Source organism: Leptopilina boulardi, unplaced genomic scaffold (genome assembly GCF_019393585.1).
Source record: "Leptopilina boulardi isolate dan_hultmark-lab unplaced genomic scaffold, ZJU_Lbou_2.1 LbouV2_362, whole genome shotgun sequence".
NCBI lineage: Eukaryota > Metazoa > Arthropoda > Insecta > Hymenoptera > Figitidae > Leptopilina > Leptopilina boulardi.
Window position 1 is genome coordinate 3555870 of NW_026137932.1, and position 22781 is coordinate 3578650.

Consider the following 22781-nt stretch of genomic DNA (forward strand, 5'->3'; position numbering starts at 1 on the left):
AAGATTTCCCAAGGTTGGGAAATCCCAGCTGAGGCCAGATTGAGTTATTCCATTTTTATTTATAATTGTTAATTAATAATTATATAAATAATTTAACAACAAAAGAGTAAATTAAATGAATAAATATAATTTCCTTTCAAATGAAATTGTATTAAAGATGACGACTAACAAACAATGTATATAGTAAAAAAAGTAAAAAAATATTTATACAATTTAAAAATTAAATAATAGTGTATGTATTAGATTTTCAAGTTTTGGTACAACTTATAAATGAAAATCTAGAAATAACGCAAACCTATGAAATAAACAAAACTGCGCACAAGGGGAATCGAACCTACGACCTACGGACTTATAGATTAACGCTCTAACCACTATGCTAACGACGCGTACCTGCAGACAAGTTTTAATTTCTCAGTATCATTTATATCATACAATTATTGAATCAAAGATGTGAAAAATATCATTAGGTTAGACAATAAATTAAAATATAATTACTTACTTAATTTCATTTATTTTAATTTAACATTTTTACCAGTAACCCTAATAACACAAGATATCTTGGGATATATTGATAATATCCCGCAGATATCCTAGGGATGTCCTATGGATATCAAAAGGATCTCTTAAGGATATCCAAAAAATCGGCGGGTTGGATATCCCATGGATATCTGAGGATATCCACAGGATATCTTCTGGATATCTCTATAGACTTTCATAAATGTCCTCCAGATATCCCATAGATATCGTCAGGATATCCCACAGATATCATCAGGATATCCCATAGATATCGTCAGGATATTCTCAGTATATTTTCTGGATGTCAAGAAGATATTCTCAGGATACTGTTTTTAAAGTCATTATGAGACTACTATTAATATTAATTATACATTAAGTGCATGAGTTTATTTAAAAACTTTGAAAAATGCGTTTCAAATCTTCATTTAAAATAAATTAGAAGCTCATAAGATTTTTGTTTTTATTATATTATTATTCATTATATTAGCTTAACAATTTTAACCTTTAAAAATATATGTTGAGATATTAAATATCCCGTGAATATCCTAAGAATATCCCACGGACATCTTGAGGATATCCCATGGATATCCTGCGATATAATATCCAATAGATATTTTGTGGATGTCTAGGGATATCCTGTGGATATTCTATGGATGTCCTGTTGATGTCCCACATACCGGCGGTTTGGATATCCTAGGGATATCCCAAGATATCCTGGGATATCCTATGGATATCCTTTTGTTATGAGGGAATAATTTTGATTAATAAGTACCAAAGTATAGTTGTCGTTGATTGCAAAATTTTGTTTAAATAATTTATTAAATTAGAAAATTATGTTCAATTATTATTAATAAATTGAATAAAAATAGGAAATAAATTATTGAGAATGGGGTCAGAGTGGGAAAGCCCAAACTCAAAAAACGACTAAGTTATTATTATTAATTAGCCTAGTTCAATAAATTAAAAACTAAGAACTTGACATACATTTTATTTATTCAGGGAAGGTATTATTTAAGCATTAATATAATTAACTAAAGTTTTCAATTTTCTTATTTTTCCTTAAATGTTTTATATTAACAGACATATGAGAGAAATGAGTACTATCGAAAGGTATATATGACTTTGTGTTCTTTTTTATATGCTTTAGTAAATTTTTTTTATTCACTTTTGATAAGAAATTTGAATAATTTTTCAAATATATTGTTAGATCTAATCGTTGCATCAACAAACTCCCAATGAAAGAAGGAATTTATAATGAACTTGCAAATAATGATGAATTTTACAAAAGAGAAGAGTTTGTAAGTTATGAATATACATATGTATCGTTTTATTTATTATAATATAGCCCACATAGCACGACTTCTTGCTGTTAGGTTACTGTAAGGTAAGGTACATGGTACATGGTACATGGTAAGGTTGTGGTAAGCTTACACGGTAAGGTAGTTGTAAGCTTCCTTTAAGGTTACTGTAAGGTTGATGTAAGGTTACTGTAAACTTAGAATGTTGTTAATAAATAAAATTTATTAATATTTATGCGCAGTAGTATTCTATGGCACATACGGCTGCGCAGTAACTTTTATTTGACAAACCCTATTGGGGTTCATAAAGTACTTTACCAAATATATAATTTTTTATACAAAAAAATTTATAATATAATATATATTATAATATAATTATTTTTAATATATTTTCATATTACTTTATATTAACAGTAACCTTACATCAACCTTACAGTAACCTTAAAGAAAGCTTACAACTACATTACCGTGTAAGCTTACCACAACCTTACCATGTAAACTTACCACGACCTTACTGTGTAAGCTTACCTTAGCTTTACTGTGTAAGCTTACTGTAAGGCGGAAATTTTAAGATGACCTCAAGTTTACTGCAGGCTTACACAGTAACCTTACAAACCCTACAGATATCCTTACAGTAACCTCACAGCAAGAAGTCGTGCTATGTGGGAGAATTATTCTTTTAGATCAAATAATGTAATCTTTCAATTCGCAATATTTATAAAAGTTCCATTTATACATTATTGGCTATTTTTTAAAGTCTTAAATCAAAAATCAAATGAAAGGAGCTAAAGGCCTCATTTTCAACTAAGATTAATTTCTAAACAATAAGCGTTGAGAGTGGGTTCACATTGCATTCGATTCGTCAAATTAGATTTTAATGTCAATTAGTTTATATATATATATATGAATATTTATTATTATGCATTAGCTCAATAAAGTATTTTTAAGTCTGAAAAGAGAATTGAAAATTGAAATTGGAAACAGTTGGTTAGATGATGATGCAAAAGAAGAAGCTGAGAATGTGGTAGATGAATTAAAACTGAGTTTTACACGAATTGATTTTCCTGTATGGAAAAATGATATAGAAACATCACCGTACAATGTAAGAATCAATACCCAGTTGGCAATAAAACACCTAACTCTATTGAAAAGTACCACGTGGGATTCTACATATGGGATCCCACGTGGTAATTTTCAATATAGGGAATGTTCCAATGACGTTTCTAAATCGTTTTTAAGAACGTACATTTCTTTTAAAATAACACTTTAAGGATGTTTAATTTTCTGAAAATGTTTAGCGAAACATGAAACATTTTCAAAGCATTATTTGAGCAGACATGAATTGAACCGACGGATCGTAGAAGGCAATAAAGGCATTACAAAATAAATACATTACGTATATGCCCTTCTACGATCCGTTGGTTCAATTTTCTAAAAACGTTATATAACAACGCATTATTGGAACGTAGAACGTTTTGTGATCACTGGGAATTATATTTACAATTAGTTGAACATAGAAATATCATAATTATATATATATAGACAAAACACTTATTTATTCTTGATATTTTTACAGTTCAAAATCACTCTAGTTGCATTCAAAAATTTTTTGAATTTTAAAAAAGCTAAAGCTGAGTACAGAATGCTCATCAGTTTTCAATATGCATTAATGTCATTATATGATCTTGTTAGTGCATTAAATGCTTCAACGAATAACAGAAAAAAAAGAAATATTGAAATTGAAGCATCTTTCAATCGACTTACAAAATCAATAGGTATATATGTATATATGTAAATGTAAAACTAACAATTATCAATAATATCTATTATTATTTTGATCCAGAATATATTCGATTCCAATTTCTTTTTTTCAAAAAAAAAAAAATATATATATATTTTTTTTTTTCCTTATTTCAGAAATAACGCCAGGATTACTACTACCACCGTTCTTCCATCCAGAGGCACCAATGTTAGTTGTTTTATAATATTTATAAAATGAAAGTTAAAAAATATATATAATTTTATATTTTTATATATTAGGGCCTATAATTTTGGAAGATTGGCATTTATAATCGGTCATGAAATCTCTCATACGTTTGATTTCGAAAATATGAAACTTCATACAGGATGTAAGTATTAATATAATAATTAACAGCTAAATAAACCAATGCAGCTTTAGATTATGTTGAAAATATTTCATCCTCGATGTGGGCTTTCATCAGTGCGAATGTTTTTTGATATATTTTCAAAAATAAATTATTTATTTATTTACAGCTTTATTTTCAATTAATAATGAGATTAATTCTATATATTCAGCCAAAAAATATTGTTTAGAGAGACAATTTAATAATCTTAATGTAATTATTCAATTATTATAATTATCTTATTAAATTCTGTATGAATTTCCATCTATTTAAATAAAATAAGTAAAAAATTTTTGTTTCATTTTCTATATTTAGATAGACGGTGTGACAACTTTAGATGAAAATGTTGCTGATACACAAGGATTAAAATTGGCATTTAGAGCTATGAGACGATTGTTCCATGAAAATCCAGATGAAAGAAATAAAGTGCTACCACAATTTCAAGAATTTGATGCAAATCAATTGTTCTTTTTATCTTTTGCAAATGTAAATATTATAAACATACATCCAAAAAACAGTTTAATGGAATCAATTAACTATTTCCGGTTGTTATTACGTTCAACTCTAAAATTAGGTTGAATTGAGCATTATTTGTATAATTCGAGTCAAATAATTTTCTAGAATTAATACACTGAATTCAAATACGACCTTATTTTAGACGAATAACCCAAATTTTTGATTCCCTCAAATAAAATGTTTTCTACATGCCAAATAATAAAACCACATTCATAATAACTTTCATAGTTATCATATAAACAATAAGTATGAAGTTATAAATGAATATAAGATAATATTATAATAAAGTATTAATTTGAACTATTTTGCCAGCAATATTGTGAAAATCGTAATGAAGAATTTTTGGATTCAATTCATGCGCCATATGATATTAGAACCATTGGAACCATAATGAATAGTCATGAATTTGCAGAAGCATTTCAATGTGAAAAAGGTCAATTTATGAATCCAAAAGAAAAATGTGATTTGTGGACCAATCCTAATTTATAAACTACAAATTAGAAATAAGAGAAATAGATTAATTATTATCTCGACAAAAAATTATATATAAATGTGCAAGTAAATTAATTTGTTAATTATAAATCAATTTCCATAATATTCAATCATAGATGAAAAGAATATTCTATTAATATAAAGATTAATTTTTAAGTTAGCCTAATAATTATTTTTAAAAATTAATTTAATATGGGATATAAAAATTCAAATAAATTATATGTGAAGAATAATTTAGAAACTTTAAAATTGTAATTACATGATGATTTAATTCTTGTTTCTTGTATTTCCAAAGATGTTTTTATTAATATATATATATGCAATAATGTACACTTAATTTATCTAAGAATATATCTAGATCTAATTAATAGACATAACAGTAATTAATTCCCCACACAGTACATGAGATTTCCTAAATGTTTCTGAAATATTTCATTGAAATTTTGAAATATTCCAATGCGAAGTCCTTGAAATATTATGCTGAAATTAGGGAAATGTCCGCCTATAAGAAATATTGCCGTGTAATTTTGCTGAAATATTTCATTAAAATATTTATAGAAAAATTCCAATTTAAATGATGCGCACTGGTCGATCTCAGTTTCTATGGCCTGTACAGCTGCGCAGTAGTTTTTAATTTTCTAGGATCCTAAGAAAATAAAGATAAGAAAATAACGATTGATTACATATTTTAAAAAAGTTTCTAACTTTCTTTGAAATATTTCCTGAATATTGCAGAATCTTCATGTGTAATATTGCAGGAGTCTTAAAGTGTAATATTTCAGCAAAATTGTACGGCAATATTTCTTATAGGCAGACATTTTCCTATTTTCATAAACATTTCATGAACCTTGCATTGAAATATTTCAAATCTTTCAATGAAATATTCATGAAATGTTTAGGAAATATAATATGCTGTGTGGGATCTAGTACATAATTTCTACATATAGAAATTTAAATTCTGTATGTGGTATTATAAGCAAAATAAAAATTGATACAGACCTTTTTGTTTTTTAATTTATTATCTAAAAATTTTACATAATTTAATAATTCAATTAATAAATATAACTTTGTTACATATTCAAATAATAGAATATTGTTGTTCCTGCTTAAAAACAGTGGATTAAAGAAAATTTCGTAATCTCTATTTCTTTCAATAAGAAATGATTTTTCAAATTTCAAATATCTGAATTCATTTTTTCAACGAATAAGTAACGGAAAGTATAAGTATAAGTAATTTTTTTTTACGGTGAACGCATAATATTCTCACAACTTATAAATGCATATTGTAAAAGAAATGGCATATACTAAAAAGATCGCAGTCCAAAGCTCTAAAAGACAAAAAGTATTTTGCATTAAAGTCTTAAATCTCAAATACAATAAATATTCTAGATTTTTTCCAACAATTGTTGCATTTTTCAACCAAGCCTTGGTATTGGCAAAAAAGGAACTGGATTTTCTCTTCCTTTACGAAAGATCCACATTGGTTTTGGCCGGATTTCATCATAAAAATCTTGTCTATCAATTTGTTCAGGGAAATCCTCAAAATCGCCAAACAAAATTTCTTCAGCCAATTCTCGTCCTAATCGAGGAGTAAATTTTGCAGTCTCTTTGTCCTCTATCAAATATAGAAAAAAAAAGATATTATATATTGTGATAAAATAAAGAAGAAAGTAATAAAAAGTTAATTTTCTTTTTACTGTCAGTGCAACACTCTACTGTCGGTAAATATAATCTTCTTTACCGACTGACGATATTTATCAGTTGAAAATTTCTATATTTGGAAAATAAAACCGATAGACCTTTTCATGCTGATCATTCTGTCCTCTTCCAACTCATTCGTCATTGTATGCGCTAGATAAGGACAGCATGAAAAGGTCTATTAAATTAATGTTAATATAATGTGTTTTATTTCTTTTTTTTAAAAAATAGAAATTTTCAACTGCTAATTATAAAGAGTCGATAAAGTAGTTTACTATTACCAAAATTCGTATACGTACAGTGTTACACTGTACAAAAGTCGTCACAATTATTGCATAACACACCTGAAACAGCTTCAATTTGTCTAAAGTTCAAAGCTTTTTGACCAGATCTTCGCCGTCTGCCTAATCTGGGCCCAAACCACATTGCCCCTGGTGCACTATTGATGGTCCTTTTCATACAATTGTGAGTTACACAGTCGCTTCTTTCTTGTGGTGTTCTTTCGCCGACGCTTTCACTTAGAGAATCACTTCCTCTTGTTTCTAATTTAAATAATTTAAAAAAATTTAATATTTTTGTAATGAATTTTTTTTTACCAATATAGGGTAAGTGCAACAATTACGGCGAGTGCATCAATTACGGCGCGTTCATAAAAAATAACTATTATTACTATTATATTTAATATTGTAACCAATGATTTTTAATGATGATGCTGAATGTTGAAAAAAATCAAAGTTACAAAGGGAAGACTCGAATAAATTGTTTGTTGGGCGCAGTCCTTTCTTGGGACAAAAATATAAATAAATAATTAAGGGACGAGAATTAAATTGATTGAATAGATTAAATAAATTTTTCTTTAATCGTTGAATTAGTCTGGAAAAATACATAAGGCTACTAGGCAAACTATTTTAGAGACTGTCAAATTCGACAATTAAATCAAAATTATTTTTGATTGTCAAATTAGTCTGAAGAGTACACACGGCCACCAGGCTTTTACTCAAAGACTGTCAAATTCAATAATCAAGGGAAACTCAAAGCAAAGAAAATGATTCAAATTAAATTAAAATAGTCGTCCTGTTACTCGGCCTGCCGCAGTCCCAATTCTCGGTTAACAGTAGAGAGGGCGGTTCGGAAAAGCCATATATTCGAAAAGATTTAATTTTTAAATTAAATAAAACATCAGATTTTATAAACAAAAGGTTAATAAATTTCTTTATTTAAATTTTTAAACATTATAAAAATTTTAGTCAAGACTCGATATAATGCAAGAAAAATAATTTCTTATTCTTTCTTTTTAAAAGAATAAGGATTCTTTAATTCGAGAAATGGAAAAAGATGGAAAATGAAAATAGATACAATAATTATAAAATTAAATGAATGACATTTCAATCAATTTTTAAATAAAAATTATAAATTAAATTTAGAGAATTAAATTCATTCTTAAATAATTCCAAAATCAATTAAATTCAAAAGAAATCATTTTAAATTAAATTAAATTGAAATTCTAAATTACATTAAATTCAGATTTAAAGAAAATTCATTATTGAAAAATTCAAACAAATATGTAATTTTGAGATATTATTCATAAATGAGAAATAAAATTTTAACCAGAGAATTACAAAAATCAATGTGTTCAAAATGGCTGACGGCAACGAATATCTCCAAAATGATAAATTCAAACAATTCCTCTTTTTCGATTTATAGATATATTTTCTTATTTTTGATGTTTCCTTTATTTTTCCTTTATAATAAATGATTAAAACGTATTTTATATTAATTGAGATTTCCAAAATAAAAGTGACGAAAGAATATAATAAAAGCGTCTAGCTTATACGAAATCACATTAAAGAATGATAAAAAAAGACGTTGTTTGTTTTCTCCTAGGAGATTTTCGTTACCAACCAAAAAAAAAATGAATATCATAAAAGAAATAAAAAGATCGGGACAAAAAAAGAAAGTTCGACGGTCGGTAAAAAGGTTTTTTATCTATATCTTGACGCTGATTGGTCCAAACTGATCAAGTGCGAAATTCAAATTTGATAATAAATGTTGTTGACAAAAATTGTTTTCTTGAATAATAATAATAATACTTTTTCTTGATTAACGATTTTAATACGTTAATCCGACGCAAGATGGTAAATCCTTAATTCTTCTCCAATATAAATATTAATAAATTCGGAATTAATATTGAAATTTACAAAGATAATGCCACACTCAAGTAAAAATCTTCAAACTTCAAATTGAGATAAATCCATAACATCAAATATTTTATATGGGCTTTGGCTAACCGCAGTATTTCGCCAGGAAACGAAGTCAATGCTATTCTCAGGGTGATATTTGCATAAAACGTGAAAATACTTGGCATCTCTTAATTATCCAATTATAATGGGTACATAGGAAGTGAATATTCAAGAATCCAAATTTTAATAATAAAAATATATCCAAATAATCGATAATAAACTTCAAAAATATCCAATTATTGATGACATCAAAATTGGGGTTAGGTTGACAAATACAAAATATTCAATATAATCAATTTTTCTCAAAGTTTTTCTTAAATATTGATATTTTTCTTAATTTCTTGTTTCAGTTGAACATTGGCTCGAAAGTACATAAATAAAAAGAAAATTACAGACATTAATTCTTAATATTAAATTATATTATTAAATAAGATTTTTCCATTTCTCGAATCCATATAATGTGATTTCGTCTAGTAAATTTTTTTGATATTGAAATATCTTTTTCGGGAATAATAAACAAAGTGATTTAATATATTAAAAAATAAATAAACCTTTGTGATTTGTAAAATTGTAAATTTCACAACGTCACAATATAACTGTTGTAAAATGATTTAAAAAAATTATTTTTATCTCTTTTTGATATAATTACTAATAAAGATGCACATTTAAACAATTATTAATTCAATTATTTGAGATCAAATTTTTTCCCTCGCCGTAATTGAAACATTTTTAAGATTTCCACATTGGATCCAATTACGGTGGGCAAAGCATCATCAAAATACACGTAATTTTGGTCACCGTAATTGATACATTCGCATATTCGTTTAAATAATTGATTTTTTATGAAGTTTAAATTTTTTCTTAATATCTAAATAACATAAGCTTTTAGTTTAATAAGTTTTAAATTAACTTTATTCAATAGAAATGTCGAATTTTCTATTTCAAATGTGTTTTGACTCGAATCGCGCCGTAATTAGTGCATTAACCCTATATATAATTCTTGATGAAGTTAATGAAAAGTTTCTTATATTAAAATTATTTAAATAAATTTTATGCAAAACGGAGAACAACTTTTTTCCACATTTTTTTTCTATCATTATTTTAAAGAATATTATCAGCTATTAGAAAAAAATTAGTTAAATCTAAAATTATAAAAAAAATAAATTGTTTAAATAAATTAAAAAAATAATTTAAAAAAACATTACCATATTACAATGTATTAATTAAGAAAAATCTATAAAAAAAAGACAATGTAGAAAAATATTTTTTACTAAAAAAAAAAGGATTTAGATTTTTTAACTCCCCAACGGGACTCTAATTAAAATTCTATACGCAGAGAAAAGATTTCTTTGATTTAAAGAAACTAATTTCTTTGACATATTTTTCTTTTCTTTAAAATAAAATTTTCTTTTTTAGCTTTTCAGTTCCAAAAAAAATTTCTTTGAATCAAAGATAATTTGTTTGAATCAAATAAATCTTGTGTATCAAATGAAAATTTGTTCAAAGAAATCAATTTCTTTGAATCAAAGAAATCTTTTTTCTATACAATATCCTTTTGAAATTGATACTATAGGGAGTTAATTTTATGCCTAGTGTGCTAATTTAATCTAAAACAACTCACTTTGGGAGTTTTAGTTTTCCAAAATTTTCACCCTCAACTTTGGTTGACATTAATTTTCTTTTTTGGCAATTTAAATTCCCACATGGAAATAAAAAATTGATAATTTAATTATAAATAATTAACTCCCTTAGAAAACTCCACAAAGGGTGAGATTTTTAATGAGTCCCATTTAGGAGTTAAAATCATATCACCCTTTCAATTGATAACGAACATTTTGAAATATAAAAAGTAAAATCACCGAAAAACAAAATAATCATAATAATAATAATAATTTTCACAATTGTAATAAAACACATACCGTAATCGCCGGAAACACAAGCGATGAAAAATACGAGCACACTCACAAACGCGATTAAAAGACGATCGGACATTTTTACATTCAATTCGAGCTTAGTCAGTGGAATGATGTTTAGCTCGAGGGAATCTTTGGGTTTTATAGTCCCATGGATGTGATTGAATAAATAATGGTGTTGGGGAAAATCTTCTGTCGTTGTATTTTCTGGACTTTTCCAAGAGAAAAAGTAGTGGTGAGAAGAAAAAAGAGTGAGGGGAGTGAATTGTCAGTATATAGGGTTGAAAAAGAAGAGAGGGATGAAAAGGCAGCTGGAGTGATTGGCGAGGGCGTAAAGACGCAAAAGACGCGGCGACAAAATCGAGGTACAACTCCCCATGTGCAATCTCGACATCCTCACCGATTTGTCTTAATTACAATCGCGACATCGAGTCGCCCATTTTCAATGAGAATCGAGTGATTCTACTGATTCCTGAAATAGCACACCTACACAATTCTTTGCACACCCTCTCTCACTCTCTTTCTTTCTTTCTTTTTTTTTCATTCTTTTTGAAACAGCCTGTTAATTTCAAAAGGATAAAATGAATTTTTTAAAGACCTTATATTTAATTTAGATTTCGTGAGATAAGCACAAAAAAAAGAAGAAGAAGAAGAAGAAGAAGTAAGACTGAGGCTTTTTATTCGAATTACTTAATACATTTTACTCCCCGCATGCACAGGTTAAATTTATTCTTTGAAATCTTTCTCTCTACGCCTGGATAAATTGAATAAAAAAACAATTAGTATTCGTATTTATTAATTTACGAGTATAAAGTAAAGAAAAATACTCAATTTTGTTTTTTCATTTAAATTAAATAGTAAATTGAATTTAATCATGATGTATTTTTCATTTTCAAAGTATATATATCAATAATTGAATTTTAAGTTTTATAAGACTTTTGTTTTATGAATGAAAATTAGTTCTCAAAAAAAAAATTTTTGTCATTTTAAAGTATTTTTCAAATTAAAAACGATTCTAATCAGGCTGAGAAGATTTAAAAAATTTTTTGAGTGAATAAAGAAAAGGTTTAAAAAATTTTAATCATTAAAACTAAAATCTATTCATGCTTTCTGTAATCTAATTTATCTGTAAATAATCAGATATAAGGGCAAATCCACAGAACCGGTCGATTTCATGTTACTCACATATTTTTCTATTTTAGAAGTATTATATTAATTATTTTCATACTTCAACCATTTTGTAATATCTCTGAGAACCTATTGAAATAAGAAAATTGAATAAATGTGAACCTTCTAGTCTTTTATAAAAAATAAAATCGAATTAAGTAACTTAAAAAATGAAATTTACGGTGTTACTCCAGGTATAAATTTTAATTCTTATAGGTATAACTTGTTCGGCATAGATCCGAACAATTCCAAACTGTGGTGAATTATAGTTTACTTATTGAAGAATGTTTTGAAAGTAATAAAAAATATGTGCTCTTAAATAAAAAGAAATGATAGTCGTTGAAAGTAGCGTTACTCATTATTTTATAATAATGAAATGTCTATACATTTTTGTAAATATCTTTTGCGGCGATTATTCGATTTGAATTTTTCAAATTGGAGCTTATTGCTTGTGAACAGACGAACAAATGTATGTATCATAGAATAGAGTGCAATCAGAATTAAAGAAAATATTCCAATAATTATCACTCTATGTTTAAGCGTGAACCATTTTCAACTTAGCCTTTTTTCAGTAGCACAACTACAGGATAAAATATGATGAGTTGAAAACATGTGTGATTATATAAAGACATTATTATAATTCTTGTATGCAAACGCCAAATTATATTTTCAATTTATAACGTCTAAAAATTAAAAATAAAAAAAAATTTATCGAAATTTAACTAGTTAATCGTGAAAAATGAATTATCCTTTCATTTGTTTTATTTTCAAAGTTATATCAAAATCGATGTCAATAATGTCAGTTTGTTGGTTACAATAGTTAATATCAAAATTAGTAAGTAAACAATTTAATTTACAGAAATAAAAAATTAAATGCTAATAAATAAAATATATAATAAAATATGATAAAATATAAATAATTTATTTTTGATAATTAAAAAATTAATTATTTGTATTTTATCATATTTTATTATTCAAAATGTTTTGCACATATTTCAAATAATATATTAAAAAAAACAAAGAAATGCCATTTATAATTATAATTTCCAGAAGAAAAATAATATTTTCGTTTTTGGCTTTTAACTCAAACGGCATTAAAATAAAATGAATCACGCAAGAAGATAATTGTTCTTGAATATATTTTAAAGAAAGTAAACCATAAATAAAAGGTGTGCTTGCTATTTGGAAAATTTTCATCTTGATAAGTAAAAATCGGCCGGTTCTGTGGATTTGCCCATAAATCTTTATACGAGGAAGTTTGTCTTAATTCTTTATTAAAATTTAAAGATTTTTAAAAAAAGCTAATAATTAATAATAAACAATTTCAATATACTGTTATTTTTATTTTACATAATTCTTTACAATGTAAGGCGCTCTAAATATTTTGTTTACTATCAAAGATTTAAGAACTACTCAAATATCCATAGGTGTAAAATTCAGTAGAAGACATTTCATTTCATCCTCGTACAGAATTCAAAACAGTGAAATATGACATTGATGTTTGAATAACCTTTGAACAATTTTATAATAATTTAAAATAATTCTAATCAAACCGCATATAATTAGTAATTTTTATCATCTTGTAAAATTAGTACTGATATTTTTGAATTTTATCGAGATACAAATACAAATTATTAGCTATTTTTTTTTAATCAATTTTAACTTATTTCTATAAACTGTTATTAAATTCTTAACTCTGGCGAATCGCAATCTTTGATTGTGCGACGGATTCGTCGCACATTCATAGTAACTGGAAATAATGTGAAAAATAAATGAAAATTAAAGAAAATTACTGTTGAATTGAATAAATAGGTAAATGTACTAATTACGGCGTGATTCAAGTCAAAACACATTTGAAATAGAAAATTCGACATTTCTATTGTATAAAGTTAATTTAAGACTTATTAAACTAAAATCTTATGTTATATTTAGATACTAAGAAAAAATTTAAACTTTATAAAAAATCGATTATTTAAACAAATATGAGAAATTAAAACTAATATATCGTAATTTTCTATTATACGGCGCGTTGGCATCAGTTTCGGTGTATTAATTACGTTGACCAAAATTACGTGTATTTTGAAGATACTTTGCCCACTGTAATTGGAGCCAATGGGAATTTTAAAAATGTTTCAATTACGGCGAGGGAAAGAATTTTTGATCTCAAACAATTAAATTAATAATTGTTTAAAGGTGCATCTTTATTTGCAATTGTATTAAAAAGATATTAAAATAATTTTTTTTAATCATTTTGCAACAGTTATATTAAATATAATAGTAATAATTTCTATTTTTACGAACGCGCCGTAATTGGTGAACTTGCCCTACAGTGCTTTCTAATGGCGCACTCACACCTTTTTGGCTGCCTGTCTGCCTGCAGGTTACCATGGCAACGCACAAGTGTGAGTGAGACAGAAAATTTGAATATTCAAATTTTTAAATTTTCTGTCGTACTCGCTCTCATGCGTTGCCATGGTAACCTGCAGGCAGCCAAAAAGGTGTGAGTGCGCCTTAACTTAATCCAAAGGCCAAAAGAATAATTTTTAAATTAAATTTGAAATTTTTTTTTTGTGAGAAAATTATGTTCAGAAATTTATAGATCAGTAAAATAAAAATTTTCAATAAACAAATATTGTGCCCAATAGTGCTCATTTGTGCAAAAATTCGTTTTTTAAAAAACTCAAAAAGTACAGAAAAAAAATAAAAAAACAATTTTAAATATAAAGAGTAAAAATTTCCAAAAAATCAACAATTTTTCATTCATTTTTCACATTATTTCCATTCACTATATATGATGGAGCATTTACACCTTCGGCAAAAAATTTTCTTCACTTTGCATTTTCCGAAATACACTTACCTGATTGGTTGTCGACAATGAATTAGATTCTGGACAACCAATCAGGTAAATGTATTTCGGAAAATGCAAAGTGAAGAAAATTTTTTGCCGAAGGTGTAAATGCTCCATGAATGTGCGATGAATTCGTCGCACATTCAGTTTTTCTTTTCCTCTTTTAGATTATACGAAAAGCAGCCTTTATTTTTGCAATTTAATTTTAAAAATTTTTTTACCCTTCTAAAAAATTGTAATGAAAGTATGAATATTTTGCCAACGATAAATGTAGTAGGTTCAGATCCTTTTCTCATTATAATCAGTAATAATTTTGTTGATTCACTTGACAGATGATACCAATCTGCATTGTATCTACAGTAAAAACAATAATTAGTTTTATGTTCCTTCTCGCTGGCGAATTGGATATAAATTAACAGTTTACTTTCGATTAACTATTCGTGTCTTTAAAAAATATAAATGAAGGTTAGAATATAGTCAATTTATATGAGAAATGTGGAGGGATGCCATTGTTCCAACTAGCCATTTGTCATAATTCTCGTCAACTACCGCACTCTGCTCCAGTGAAAATTTAGTGATTTTTTAGTTAAAATTAAAAGGTACTATATAAAGTCACTAAATTTTCACTAGAGCAGGGTGCGGTAGTTGTCCGAGAATTATGACAAATGGCAAGTGGGGACAATGGCATCATTTCGTGTAATTAATGTAAAGCAGTAAATAATTAATAACTATAACATTAATTGTGCCGTAAGTACCTGTAAATTTGGTGTTGTATGGGATTCCGAAATATTATGATAAATTGATATAAATTGATGAAGAATTTAATTGTCATTCAAAAAGAAATACAAAATTCATAAAAGTCGTATTATTTTTACGTTTAGTTAATTAATAATAATTAAAAACAAATTTTATCATTATTAATTAGTATTATCAACATTAGAGTTTTTTTTAGAGGCTAAAGTATTAATTCTATTAGTTTACGCAGGCGTTTAGTGGCGCCATCTGAGAACAGAGTTGCGCAGAGCCAGTTTTATTAGAGGACGTGGGAGTTCTCTCTATATTATACTTTTTCTTAGTTCATTTGAGTGCAACGCATCTTTATCGTTTTGGCGAAACCAAACTTGATTTAATTAAATCCAAATTCATCAAAGTGTAATAACATTTTTTGACAATAAAATGTTAATCTAATTGTTCAGTGAAAATTAGTGATACTATTATTTGTAAACGTTCTAACCAAAAACACAGCATGATTTCGAAAATATCAATTCAATATATTATAATTATAAAACGTAAAAATAATAGAATTTCATTAATGCGAAAATTAAATTTCTCATCAAATTTATCCAAATATTTCGAATACAGAATGACAAATCTTATTGCAAAATTAATATTAGTTATGAAGGTAAATGTGTTTCCAATTTTTTTTTTTAAATTCAAAGAAATATTAAAAGTAAAAAAATAGTTTATACATCGAACTGGAAAGAAGAAAGCTGTTATCCAGTAAATTCTGAGTTGGTAGAGTTAAGAGGAAAATATGAACAACTTGAAATACTGCGTAACATCCATACCTTATTCCATCCCCAGAAGATTTCTCACTCATTACAAACTAAATCAATTAAATAAGATTAAAACCTAGGCTAATATTTTATTCTTCATATGTATAATTGTTTTTTTAGATACAAAAAACATTTTTTTTTTTATTTATGTAAATTATTTACTTGCACTCCAGTGATGCTTAATAAAATTACACTTAATCCAAATACAAAAAGATAGGGAGTTGAAAATACAGCTTGGATATCATCCATAAATCTCGAAAAGTAAAATTTTTAATTAAACATACATGAAGTAGTTTAGGTATTTTTATTGATAAAATTGATAAATAATGGTAATTTGTGTTATACAAACAATAGAACTCTTCTGTGCATTTCTACACAAAGTTTAACTTCCTGCTGAAACTTTTTTTGAGAATTCACTACATTACTAGAAAATGGATTTTCATTTATGGCAATAGTCAATTTATACCTGTAATCAATCAATATCAATACTGACGATTAAATGACGAATTCTGTTGATTTATATTATACAAAAAATGATTAATACATAATTAACAAAAAAAAAAAATTATGCCAATTTAAAACAAATCAAGCATATTTTATGTCAGAATAAAAGTGCTCATATACAATGATAATTTTTACCTAAAGTGTAATCTAAATACAATTTTTAGTGTTTAACAAATTATTTTAATAATTTAAAAAATTTTAAAAATTAACGTTTACCCTATAATTTCAAATATTCCACAAGCATGCTCAAGAAACGTTCCAAGAATTGTACCTCCAATTACAATTCCATATGTACAAACGTAACAAGTTAAATAACTATAAAATATTACCCAACCGTAGTTTTCTTGTAAATCTAATCCACACTCAATAAGAAAAAGAAGCGGTTTAGGTCCATCGCTCTTTTTCAAAATGTGAATAATCATTGGAATGCCATGTGATGAATAATAGAGCATAAGCATTCCAAGGAATCCAACTGAAAGTAAAAATAATAAAAAAAGAAAATGGTTTATTATAAATAAAAACGGTTATATTTTACTAGAAAATTAGAAAAAAAATTTTTTGTTTAAATTTTCGAATAATTTTTAATATTTAAATTATTATATTGAATAAAAAAAAATATCTACAAGTGTATAATATAGTATAAGTTCTGGATTTTCTGGCATATTTGTGTAGAATATTAACTTCTTTTTCTGATGTTATTGTATCCCAGTCATTTTGCATTTTCCAGAAAACAACGTTTATCTATAAGAAAAAGTTGTAATTTATTTAATTATTATTCACAGATAATTTTAGCGACAATAAAAAAATAATTCAACAGTTTCATGCGTTAAAGAGATATTTGCATATCGAAATTTGAGTGTCTAACCACAAAGTCAAATTTAAAAAATTAGGGTTTCGTGGCTTTTTAAATTCAGATCAAAAGTTATTTGTATATAATAAATAATTTATAATTACATTATTTGTGAATTGCTATAGTTGCTATGCTAATGGTTGTAAGAAACGGTTGCCATGGTAACGGTTGCTATGGAAACGGTTGCCATTGTAATGGTTACTATGGAAATGGTTGCCGTAGTAACGGTTGCCATGGAAACCATACGAGTGTACGACAGACAGACGGACGGACGCCAAAGCGAAACTATAAGGCTTTCGGTTCTGGGCCACGAAACCCTAAAAACCATATAGGCCCAAAATTTTGTGTAACAGAAGGCAAAATGGCCTTTTCAAAAATTTCAAAATGACGGCCCTATATACAATTAGATAAAATGCCCAAAAATAAAGAATCATTTAAGTCGATAAAAATTTTAAAAACCCAAAAATTATTTCTCAGCCTACAAATTATATGAAAATTATATATCAGCGACTCCAAAAACCCCCGAGTAAAAAGTTACAAACGAATTTGACAAATTTCTTAAATTTTTAGTCGCCATATTGAATCCACCATTTTGGATTTTTCAAATCTGACTCCAAATTCGTAATCAGCAACCCCAAAAACTCCCGAGTAACAATTTTCAAGGAAATCTTAATGATTTAACCGATGTTTTAAAAAATCATCCGCCATATTGAATCCGCCATTTTGAAAATTGTAAATCTAACATTTGATGCTTCTTATTTGTAATCAACGATCATAAATATATATAAAAAATTTTTAGAAATAATTTATGGCTTTTAAAAATTTTTATCGACTATTATTCTGTTGCGCTCAATTTTGGGCCTATAAAAGTGATACAATTGACATGAAATAGTATAACTATTTCTTAATAATTACTTGTTTTACTTGCAGATTATTATTTATATAAAGAATTGTACCCATTGAAGAATAGCATATTGGTGGAATACACACCAATACCAAATCAATATTACTTAAATATTTTATCATTCCTGCAATCTAATTTTATAAGTGTTGATATTTAACTAAAAAATAAATTGTAAAGAAATATAATAATACTACCTGAACACCCATAAAAGAGAAGAGAACAAAAAAAATAAATAATTTTGTCAAGAAATTAAACCACGTAGGATAATTTCTACTTAATCCGGTGAAAATAATAACATATCTTGTAATATTGTAGTATGGTTTCTTTACTATGTCCATGTCTTCGGTGTATGCAAAATATTGAAAAAGTATATATAATCCTTCCTCTAAAAACACCCTAACTCTGTATATGAATCAATACCGTGAGTATTTAAATATTTACACGAATTTAAAGAGTTTCCAATTATCTGTTAAAAATGAAAGCTGTAATTATAAATAATTGTCGTTTCTTGTTTTTTAATTTGAAAAGTTATCTATGTCTATAATTTGAATTTTTAGATTTAATTATAATTGCCATATTTCAAGATTTCAACTCGAATAGAGAACAGTGACTGTAATTATAATAATAACAGGTTAAAAAGGGTTATAATTTTTTATATTAAAAATTTAATCAATATAGTTTGCTTTACAGTGTCTATAGATTCTGTGGATGGAGATAGAGAAGAATTCATTTATCTTGTAGTTTTTATAGACACAACACCTAGGAGTATCTCTCATATATACCTTTGCTTAAAGACTTTAGTTAGATTTTATAATTGCAATAAATACTTAGTTGAAATGGAATAACGAATCGTAAAAGCAGTAACATTTTTAAATTATATATTTCTATTATACCCCTTCAATAAGGCATATTTTATTATTTCACTTTCAATACACAACGAAATTTAATATTACTCAAGTATTTCTCTGATTAAAATATTTCATATATATATACTTAAAATTGAGGAAATGGAATCATATATCATAAATTTCCTCTGAATTATATTATATCGTTAAGCTATAAATATATATCAATTTTTTAATTTTTATACATTGACAACTTTATTTACATTGCCTTGTTTCATAAAAAAGATATTATAAATAAATAATTGCTTCCACAGTATAGAATTGGTTAATTGTGATTTTCATGCATCAATTTTTAACTTTTAGAAATGGTGATTTATTGTCAAGTTCATCACATCCAAGATTTTTACTAATAAACTCAAATCCTACAAATGAGACAATTAGCAGATGTTTGATGTTATTTTGGAAATTAAATTTTTTTGATATTACAGTATTAACGTATAATAAATCCCAAATAATGCTCAAATCAAGTTTGGAAATATTATCTATTATAAGTAATATGAATGGTTTTTTCAATAATTACTCCAGTCCAAGGGGCTATTCACTGAGATCCAAGAGATCCAGTGACAATTAGATGACAAGAAATCAAAAGAGATCTTGATTTTATTTCAATTGATTATTTATTTAATTTATTGTTTATTACATTAAATTCACTTTAAAGTATTAATTATAAAATGAGTTATTTAATTACCATGTTATTTAATACTTACTTTTTTTACTAATATAAATTAACTCGAAATTAATATAATTATAGTTAATGTGGAAATTTTAAACTATTGGTATATTTTTTACTTTATCAATAAATTATGTTAATTAAACTATTTATTTGAAATTTTGAATGAACATAATAAAACTGAAAAATTATTTGTTTATTATAATTATTAATTATTACAATATAATACAGAGATAAATAATAATAAATGATAAAAAACTTAGGAATCGTATGCCTCTTAAATCATTTTGTACCATTTGCCAATTTTGAATTAAAAAATATTTCATGTAAATAACCTCGGAAGTAATCTTAAAAAATAAAGAATTTAATGTTAATTAAATTTAATTTAAATAACCATCTTGCAATTAACTTTGTTTTTCCCTAAAAAATTTTAATAATTTAAATATTTAACTGTTTTAAAAGTTAATATAATTGTGTTTATGTTTAAGTATAAATAATAAAATATTTAACCCTTACACAAATATAAACAATAAACGACATTTGTAAATTATACGTCTTGAAGGAAGTCGAGAAGCCAATAGTCGAATTAACAAAACAATGCAATCAATGCGAGATCCAAGAGACGGCTTGGGACGACCAAAGATGAAAATTGACAAAAAAAAGGAGTACGTCGTCCCTGGATCTTTTGGATCTCAGTAAATAGCCCCTCGCTCCAGTCAAATCCAAGAAATTTTTATTAGTTTGAAGTAAATTTTCTTGGATCAAGAAAATATTGGTAAAGTACATATAGGTTTTCTTGATTCAATACTATTTTTTTCAGTGTAGTAAATGGTTTCCAAATAAATTGCTGGATCTAAATATATATACATTAAATTTTTTCCTTATTTATTTCCTAATGAGTCATCCGTAGACTTATATATGAAAAAAGTGAAATTTTTTAATATTCTTGCACAAAAAATGCATTTTAATTATAAAGAACATTCGTACAAAAAATTTCAAGAAGATTTCAATAGTGATTATGGCTATTACAATGAGCATGGTATAAGAAACAAATGTGATAATAGCATTGATGAACCGCCGATACTTTTGCTAATAGATAAAGGAAAACTTTATTACGAAAACGATTTAAGCTCTAAAAGAAATAATAAAATACTACAAATTAATACTGCTAAAGCTATTATTCCACTGAGGGGTAAATTCACTGAAGACATTGATCATTCACCAGAATTGTGGTACATGATTTTGATAACAATTGGTACGATTGCAGTTATACGATTTATAGCATTTTTGTTGAAATTCGAAAGTAATACATGGCAAACTTTTAACATCAGTCAAATTATAATAGAAATGGGTACCCTATTGAAAAAAACCACGTATAATAATACCTATTATTATACGTATTATTATACGTATAATAAGACATACGAATTTGAAACAAGAATTATACGTATAATTACGTATATACGTATATCTGCGGGATATTATCAATATATCCCAAGATATCTTGTGTCATTAGGATTACGTCTTTTTATTTTTTTTAATTAATTTATAATTAATTATTTATCAATAATAATTTTATTATTTAATTAATATTAAATAAATTAAAATAAAAAATAATACGCTACCTCACAGCACCAAAACTTTCCAAAAGATTTATTTGAAATGTTCGGAGGAATATTTCAAATAAATCTTTAGGAAATCTTTAGGAAAGTTTCGGTGCTGTTTTTTTTTGCAAAATCAAAGTTGTAAATCTGTTATTACAAAACTTTTTCTTTGCTTTGGAAAAATTAATAAAACTTAAAAGACTTTAATATTTTTCTTTCTATTATTTTAAAAAGTAATTCCACAATAAATAAAATAAATGCAATTCCAAGACCGACAGCAAGAATTATATATGGCGAAATGGGAAATGAATCTTCTTTATTAGAGAATTCAAATCGATTTTTCATTTTCATGTTAATAGTTGTAATATAATCATTATTCCATTTGTAACTAAGTCCAGCTTGTAAAATTCTATTAAAATGACGTTCAAATTCAAAAATATACGGAGAATTAGCTTCAAAATCCAATGCCAATATATTCTCACCAATTGTTTTATCGCCAATCGTAAAAGTGGAAATCTTATTATTCTTTAAATCTGTTAAAAATAATTGTCGAGCAATTTCACGATTCACCTGACAAGCAACTGCTTTATTATCCAAAAGATCTTTTAAACAATCATTAATCTCAGTATAGTCACTTGTTCTTTTTTGCAATAATAAAGGACCCTTTATTCCAATTAAATCCGATGCAAATGATTTGTTTAGCATTTTAAATGACAATTCATTGCCAGCTTCATATATGTCTTCATAAACTATGTTGAATTCAATGGTTGTTAAAATTGTATGTAATGTTGATGAAAATAAAAGAAAACCAAAGCAAATTGAAATCAACGCAATTCTATTCGACAGTTTCTTCACGTCTTGATCAACTGACATTCCCAATAATAGCTGAAACAAATTCAAAAATTTCCAAAAGCTTTTATCAAAGTTTAAGAATCGAAGAATCAACCAAAGGAAAA

The 22781-nt window shown here is 26.1% G+C and overlaps 3 protein-coding genes across 5 annotated transcripts; 1 reads left to right on the top strand and 2 right to left on the bottom strand.

Moving 5' to 3' along the window:
• The first annotated feature begins 1721 nt into the window (after positions 1-1721).
• On the top strand, positions 1722-5965 carry LOC127286734 (neprilysin-4-like). 2 transcript variants are annotated; one of them, XM_051313302.1, is made up of 8 exons: positions 1722-1814; positions 2799-2916; positions 3391-3589; positions 3732-3783; positions 3855-3943; positions 4089-4171; positions 4274-4444; positions 4787-5965. In XM_051313302.1, the coding sequence occupies exons 1-8, from the start codon at positions 1771-1773 to the stop codon at positions 4961-4963; spliced, it is 933 nt and encodes a 310-aa protein (XP_051169259.1). In that variant the 5' UTR covers positions 1722-1770; the 3' UTR covers positions 4964-5965. The 2 variants fall into 2 exon arrangements, with proteins under 2 accessions (XP_051169259.1, XP_051169258.1); XM_051313301.1 differs by having other exon boundaries at positions 1728-1814; positions 2743-2916.
• A 115-nt stretch (positions 5966-6080) lies between these two features.
• On the bottom strand, positions 6081-10979 carry LOC127286742 (PBAN-type neuropeptides-like). Its single transcript, XM_051313313.1, has 3 exons — positions 10824-10979; positions 7009-7206; positions 6081-6581 (listed from the first exon to the last, which is right to left on the bottom strand). Exons 1-3 carry the CDS (start codon positions 10894-10896, stop codon positions 6382-6384), a joined length of 471 nt encoding a protein of 156 aa, XP_051169270.1. The 5' UTR covers positions 10897-10979; the 3' UTR covers positions 6081-6381.
• Positions 10980-13322: 2343 nt separating this feature from the next.
• LOC127286731 (odorant receptor 22c-like) lies at positions 13323-19034 on the bottom strand. 2 transcript variants are annotated; one of them, XM_051313297.1, is made up of 9 exons: positions 18841-19034; positions 18658-18777; positions 17516-17633; positions 17109-17364; positions 16738-16854; positions 16551-16641; positions 16401-16438; positions 15054-15186; positions 13323-13494 (listed from the first exon to the last, which is right to left on the bottom strand). In XM_051313297.1, exons 1-9 carry the CDS (start codon positions 18982-18984, stop codon positions 13441-13443), a joined length of 1071 nt encoding a protein of 356 aa, XP_051169254.1. In that variant the 5' UTR covers positions 18985-19034; the 3' UTR covers positions 13323-13440. The 2 variants fall into 2 exon arrangements, with proteins under 2 accessions (XP_051169254.1, XP_051169253.1); XM_051313296.1 differs by having other exon boundaries at positions 16302-16438.
• Positions 19035-22781: the final 3747 nt, after the last annotated feature.

Excerpts from the sequence above, each read along its gene's own strand:
- LOC127286731 (XM_051313296.1), bottom strand. The coding sequence starts at position 18,984 with ATGGACATAGTAAAGAAACCATACTACAATATTACAAGATATGTTATT. Across the intron at positions 17,634-18,657 it reads ATAATCTGCAAGTAAAACAA|ATAAACGTTGTTTTCTGGAA; the intron begins GTAATTATTAAG and ends TTTTTCTTATAG. Across the intron at positions 17,365-17,515 it reads TTATACTATATTATACACTT|TTGGATTCCTTGGAATGCTT; the intron begins GTAGATATTTTT and ends TTTTACTTTCAG.
- LOC127286742 (XM_051313313.1), bottom strand. The coding sequence starts at position 10,896 with ATGTCCGATCGTCTTTTAATCGCGTTTGTGAGTGTGCTCGTATTTTTC. Across the intron at positions 7,207-10,823 it reads TTGTGTTTCCGGCGATTACG|AAACAAGAGGAAGTGATTCT; the intron begins GTATGTGTTTTA and ends TATTTAAATTAG. Across the intron at positions 6,582-7,008 it reads ACAAATTGAAGCTGTTTCAG|AGGACAAAGAGACTGCAAAA; the intron begins GTGTGTTATGCA and ends TATATTTGATAG.
- LOC127286734 (XM_051313301.1), top strand. The coding sequence starts at position 1,752 with ATGAAAGAAGGAATTTATAATGAACTTGCAAATAATGATGAATTTTAC. Across the intron at positions 1,815-2,742 it reads TTTACAAAAGAGAAGAGTTT|CTCAATAAAGTATTTTTAAG; the intron begins GTAAGTTATGAA and ends ATTATGCATTAG. Across the intron at positions 3,784-3,854 it reads TTCCATCCAGAGGCACCAAT|GGCCTATAATTTTGGAAGAT; the intron begins GTTAGTTGTTTT and ends TTTATATATTAG.